General features: G+C 55.7%; 1 protein-coding gene across 1 annotated transcript in view; it reads left to right on the top strand.

The window, feature by feature from the left end:
• CACNA1S (calcium channel, voltage-dependent, L type, alpha 1S subunit) overlaps window positions 1-6,032 on the top strand; it is a 53,639-nt gene extending 47,607 nt beyond the window's left edge. The window contains exons 38-45 of the mRNA XM_009999636.1: window positions 1,136-1,237; window positions 1,355-1,479; window positions 2,439-2,567; window positions 3,244-3,443; window positions 4,224-4,288; window positions 4,744-4,853; window positions 5,435-5,551; window positions 5,772-6,032. Of these exons, the coding sequence (XP_009997938.1) occupies window positions 1,136-1,237; window positions 1,355-1,479; window positions 2,439-2,567; window positions 3,244-3,443; window positions 4,224-4,288; window positions 4,744-4,853; window positions 5,435-5,551; window positions 5,772-6,032 (1,109 nt within the window). The remainder of the gene's footprint in view (window positions 1-1,135; window positions 1,238-1,354; window positions 1,480-2,438; window positions 2,568-3,243; window positions 3,444-4,223; window positions 4,289-4,743; window positions 4,854-5,434; window positions 5,552-5,771) is intronic.
• Window positions 6,033-6,334: the final 302 nt, after the last annotated feature.

The raw sequence follows: 6,334 nt of genomic DNA, 5'->3' as shown, positions 1-6,334 counted from the left end.
GCAGGAATGGCACTGAGCCTGACAATATTCAAGAAGCATTTGCACAACACCCTCAGGAACATGGTGCGAACTTTGGGGTTGTCCTCTTCTGGAGTGGGAGTTGGACTGGGTGATCCAGGCTGTCAGGGGAGGTGGTTGAACCACCATCCCTGGAGACATCTACAAAGACAGATGTGGTGCCAGGGGACAGGGTTTAGTGGTGGACATGGCAGAATTGGGTTAGTGGTTGGACTCGATGATCTTGAAGGTCTTTTCCAACCAGAATGATACTGTGATACTGTGAGTATAGCCCGACCTCCCCCTGCCCCATAGCACCACCCACACCAGTTTTGTTTCCCCGTGTGTTTATAATCTCAGACTAGAATGGAAGGGGATGGACCTTCTGAATTTAGTTGCGTTGGGACGGAGTTGCTTTCACCTCCTTCCTTGCCAGCAGCATGTTTTGGAAAGCCTCTCTTTGGGAAGATGCCCCAACAGCTGTGGGTTAGGCAGGGTCCCATGAGCAGTTCTGGGCTGAGCTGAGGCAGGTGGTGAGGCCAGTGGTGGCCACTAGACCTAGCATCTCCCAGCAACATGGCCTGGGGGCCTTCCCTTCAGCTGGCTTGAGGAACGTGGCCTTGAGCATAGCACAGGCAGCATTGGGAGGAGCACAGGGCACACAGGGACACGGACACACATGAGGACAGACTGGGAGTACAAGAGAGCAGGATTGATTTGAATCATTCACATTAAATGAGACAGGCAGGATTTCTGATGTGGTGTGACAATTTATTGAAAGGTAATACTGTTTCTTTTGAGTGGGCTCAAAAGTCACTCCTGTCCAGAGGCTCTCCTTTTCTACAGGAACTCAAGAAATGTGAGGCCTGTGGGAGCACCAGAGGGGAGGTTGAAATCTGTTGTTGAATATCAGAACAGAGATGGTGTCAACACCACCCATTTGCTAGGTCTGACTCGCTCTGTAGTTGAAATCTTCTCCCTGAAATCAAGGTCTCATTCTTACAAAGCTCATTTTTGTTGGGTGGGTAAGCTGGAGAAGAGCTGGAGGAGTCTGGCCAAGGTTTCATATGCTTTGTCTTCACCCGTATTCACATTTCCCTGGGAAGGAGACACTCTGTCCTGCTCACTTTTCTCACAGGTAACTTTGAGCAGGCAAATGAGGAGCTCAGAGCCATTATCAAAAAGATCTGGAAGCGAACGAGTATGAAGCTTTTGGACCAGGTCATCCCACCCATTGGAGGTTTGTCCCCTGTACTTCCCAGAGGGGTAGAGCAATGCCTGGTCGGGGTCTCAGCTGCTCCGACAACTTGAGGCCTTGTAATAGGTGGTATCATCAATTTGACTTCCTCCCCTCCAGATGATGAGGTGACAGTGGGCAAATTCTATGCTACTTTCCTCATCCAAGAGCATTTCAGGAAGTTCATGAAGCGCCAGGAGGAGTATTATGGGTACCGGCGCAAGAAGAACCCTGTGGAGATTCAGGTTGGTAGTGTGTGGTGGTGTTGCAGGGGTGATCCTCCAGGGCAAGCAGCATGTGTTGGGCAGGTCTGCAGGTCAGGGAAGAAGCTTTCCCCAGCTGAGGGAAGGCCAGGTTGGTTTAGAGAGAGAGCTGCAATGACACATAGAGACCTCTGGAAATGAGGTGGCCCCAGGTGAACCACTACTGGACTGGCCATGAGCTAGCCATCACCACTGAGGATGTGACCTCTGTCTCCAGGGTGCAGGTGGCTCTGGAAGCAAAGGAAATTTATGACTCTTCTGCCCTGCTGGCTTTGGCCACAGAGAGGGCTCAGCAAGGTTGGAGCCTCACCAATCAATTTTAAGACCTGGAAAGCCCCACCACAGACCAATGTCTGGGCCAGATTCTGCTCATACAGGCCCTTATCCACCTACTTTTCTCCATTCCAGGGCCTTCTTCCTTTTCTCACCTTGGCAGTGTTGCAGGTGGTTCTGTGTGCCCAGTGCTCTATGTGTCATCTCACTGCCTAGTGACACATCAGGTGGAGCAGGGTTGTTATGGCTGATCTTGCCACTTGAAGGACCACTGCAGCCAGAGGAGCTTGCACAGCAGTCCAGAAGGATGGGAGAGGATTTATGTGCCTGGCCAGAGCAGTTAGGATGTCCCCAGCGTCTCCTGACCTTATAGGGAGGAAAACAGTTGTAGAGATATAAGTCCAGGCCCTGGGGGTACAAGGCAAAGAAGGGAGCCAGGCCCCAGATCAGATGTACCCCTTGGGCGTTCCCAGCCCCACCCTTTGTCAGGCTGCCCGCAGTGCACACTGTGGGACAGCATTGGCCCAGAAGCTGTCACCAAGCACACAGCCATGGCCTGTCCCTGGCATGGCTTATGAGATGAGCATTATGTTTTCCTCTCCAAAGCCCAAGGTAAGAGGGGTGATGGGGCCAGCTCACATCCAGCCACCCCTTCTTGTCTTCACCAGGCTGGGCTGAGGAGCATTGAAGAAGAAGCTGCTCCTGAAATCCATCGGGCCATTTCTGGGGACCTAACTGCTGAGGAGGAGCTGGAAAGAGCAATGGTGGAGGCTGCCATAGAGGAAGGGATATACAGGGTGAGTGCAGCCCTCAGGTCATCCCAGGTGGTGGTGGTCCCACCCAGCCTCCATTTTGAAGTGTTGGTGGTTGATTAGCATGTCTGGAAGACAGTACAGAGAGGTGAGCTTGACCATGAAAGACAGTGTGGACCACAAGAATGGGTCAGCACTTTCTTCCTCTCCCTGAGCATCAAGACATCCTTGTTGAGTCCTCCTGGGCAACCTCCTCTCTGCCTCATTTTCCCCTCTTTAAAGGACCCTGCACATATGCTTGGCAGAGCTGTGCTGAGTGTCTGAGTGTCCCACCTTCTGCCAGGCTGAGGCAGGACAGTTCAGGTGTCATTGTCACTAGAGCAGGAAGAGATTCACTTCCCACCCCCTGGGAGTCTCTGATAAAGCCCTGGCAGCTGTGGTGTGGCAGGGCTGTTCCTCCTGCTGCATCCAGAGGTGCAGCCTGTCCCACAGAGGTGACAAGATCTGTCATGCACAGGACTGCCTGTCATCCCAGTGCTGCTGCATGACCATCACCCTCAGTGCCTTGGTGTCCCCACCTGGGACTGTGTGGTCTGCAAGGCCTGAGCAGAGAGACCACTGTTCCCATGGGCACCCTGACATGTCTCCTCCCATGGGAATGGTCCCAGAGCAGCCCAGAGCTTCAGCCCCCGTCCCCCAATGCCTTCCCTCTTGATTGCAGAGGACGGGTGGCTTGTTTGGCCAGGTAGACAGCTTCCTGGAGCCCAGCAGCCCTCTGCAGCCCCAGGTGGCCAGCCAGAGGCCCCTGCAGTTCACAGAGGTGGGCAGTGAGGACCTTGATTCCCCCGTCTTCCTTGATGACTTCCCCCAGGAAGGCAACACGAACGTCAACAACGCCAACAGCAACAACTGGCTGGAGGGGTAAGGGCTGGTGAGCCTTGAGTGGCAGGCAAGGAGGGGCAGAGTTCAGCCATGCCCAGTGGCTTCTGTGGGGCTGTGCTGGTGGTCAGCTGCATGTCAGTGTTGCCCAAGGGCTCTTCATGGGTGGGTCAGGTCTGGAGAAGTGGCTGAGCTGCAGCAGTGAGGTCCCTTCAGACTTGGGGAGAAATTGGGCACTGGCTGTGTAAGTGTCTCCATGGGCACAGGAGCTGTGGGCAGCAATTCAGCCCTTGGAGTGTGAGCCAGGGCCCAGGCACGGGGACAGCGAGGTCAGACACCTCTTGCTGCTCTCCAGACCCCAGCCTGGCAGTCCCAGGGGTGTCCCCAGAACATGTTGGGTAGATCCAGGGTTGCTGTGTGGCTCTGCACATCAACTTGTGACTCCCTTCGTGTACTTCTTGTCCTTCCTGTCACTCCTGCATCTCAGTGCTATGAGGATTGAAGCTGACAGCAGGGCCCCAGGGACTGCAGGAATGACCCTTCCCCTTCCCTACCAATCTCTGAGTGCCAAGGCCCAGGCAGGGGCTACCAGCACCTTCCTGGGCACAGGTACAAGGGAGAAGGGTCACCAGTGTCAGAGGATGTACTTAATCCTATTTATTGGGATCTCCACCTTGTTCACCCATATTGGGTGCCCCTCCTGGTCTGCCCCTCCAGCTGCATTCCCAGGATGGAGAAGGGGGGAGGGCTGCACCCCTGGGTGGAGCTGGTCTTGGCACATTGGTCCCTGCTCAGGCTGACCCACCTGTCTGGCCTTGCCAGGATGCAGTATGAGGATGAGGTGCTGAGGAAGACAGTGCCAGCAGCACCCAGGAATCCAATGCGGGGTGAGTCTCGGCATCATTCCTCTCCTGGGGCATCTGGAGCAGCCCAAGAGGCAGGGCAGGGAGAAGGGGCTGATGTTGGCAGGCAGGGGGAGGAGACACAGACCCTAGCAGCTTGGAGGTTAGCTGAGAGCCCTGATCATGGTGGAGCTCCAGGAGACCCTTATCCTAACTTCCCACCCTCCTTGGAGCATGAAGGCAGTGCCTTGGGCTGGGGGAGGACTGGCCAGCCTTGGGCAGCAGAGCCACAAGACCAAGTTCATTTTCACAAACAAGGACTTCTTCCCAGCCATGAGTGAGAAGCCAACATGGGGCAGTGGACAGGCCCTGAGACTTTGGTTGGTCCTGAACTCCTAAACCCTTTGGTTTCCCTACTATAGTTAACTTGTTCCCAGCTCTGGGTGGCAGTGGTGTCCTTGCTCTTGTGCCTGTGTCATGTCCACTTCTCTGTCTCCCAGAGTGCCACCACCCCTTGCCCATGGAGAGGCTGCGACAGAGGCCAAGCAGGAGGCAAGAGGCCACCTCTGGGGGTCACCCAGCACCAGGGCTGCACCGTCTTTCCCAGGAGGTAAAGGGGACAATGTGTCTCCAGAGACAGCAATGGGGGAGACATGGGTGAACCTCCCTCCCCTCTGGGGAAAGGCTGTCCCAGCTGTGCTGGGAAGGAGCTGGTCTCTAGGGCTCTCCACCATGAAGCCCTGGAGCTTTCCTTTCTGATCAGCTTGGGGAAAGAGATGGGCCCACATCCTGCTGCTGCAGTGGGCACAGCCTGCTCATCAAAGATTGGATAGCTCAAAGTAGCAGCTCTTTGGGTCCCCAGCTGCCTCCAGAGCCGGAAAAAAAAATAACAGAACAGAAAAAAAGAGCGTGCCAGGTTTGCTCCCACACTCTCCTGGCTGCCCTTGGCTGACCAGTGTCCCATCACCTGGCAAGTGCCAGGGCAGGAGATAAGGGCTGGCTCCCAGGTCTCCCTGCCCAGGTGGCCCTGCTGGTCCTATTGTGGGTGGTGCACTGGACACAGGAGCTCCAGCAGGACAGGAGTGTGTGTCTTGGCTGGGGACAGTACGTGCAGTCCCCACACTAACATGGGAGAGATCTTCCCTGGTATTGTGCAAGCCCAGGCAGCAGCTCTTTGCTCCTCTTGCCCAGCTGCCCAGAGAGGATGGCGTGGTGACAAGAGTGGTGTTCAGCTCGGGGTGCCAGCAAGGTGAAATGGGTGACCCAAGCACATCCTCCACCCCAGCCATCACCTTCCTCATTCAGGAGGTAAGGCAGGGGCACCACCTGGCAGAGGGAAAGGAAGACAGAGCTGCCAGGGGTGCCATGTTGATGACAAGTTGGGGGTTGGAGGGCAAAGCTTAGCTACAAGGGTAAGCATCAGGGATGTGCCAGCATGGAAGGCAGCAGGGAAAAGGGGGAGATGGGCTGCCTGCAGCCAGGGACACTCATCCTGCACATTGAGCTGTAACCCCATCCTCTGCTGCAGGCTCTGATCTCCGGGGGCCTTGAGGCTCTGGCCCATGATCCATCCTTCATAGCAGTGACCAGGGATGAGATGGCAGCCAGCAGCCAGCTGGAGATAGATGATGTAGAGAAAGCAGCCTTGGAGCTGTTAAAAGGAAGAGAAACACTACAGGGCACAAAAACTGGCTCTGCCCTCCAGAACATCTCAGTGGCATCACCATCCAGCTCCCCAGGGCTCAGCACAGCCCCCTCCCAGAAGCCCATTGCTGCCCATCTCCTGTGAGGCACCTGGCCATGCAGTCCAGCAGGCATGGTCCTGTCAGGAACTTCTTGGGGGTGACTGGAGCAATGCTGCCTGGCTGTCCTGCTCTGCCTGGGGTCCTAGTGAGCTCTGTCCAGCTGCAGGAGGATTTTTGGCCACCTCTCCAGGATGCTGGTGCAGAACAGGACAGTGCTGTGCCAGCAGTGTCTTGCAAGAGCTGGACAGATCATTAAACTGTTCCTGCTGTGTGACTCCATGGATTGTGTGACTCCCTGTCCCCTCCTTTCTCTGCTGCCCTGCCCAGCCTGTGCCCACAGCTACTT

The sequence above is a fragment of the Chaetura pelagica genome, unplaced genomic scaffold (assembly GCF_000747805.2).
Source record: "Chaetura pelagica isolate M959 unplaced genomic scaffold, ChaPel_1.0 scaffold286, whole genome shotgun sequence".
NCBI classification, from domain to species: domain Eukaryota; kingdom Metazoa; phylum Chordata; class Aves; order Apodiformes; family Apodidae; genus Chaetura; species Chaetura pelagica.
The sequence above is the reverse complement of the archived record's forward strand: the minus strand, read 5'-3'. Positions and strand labels throughout refer to the sequence as shown.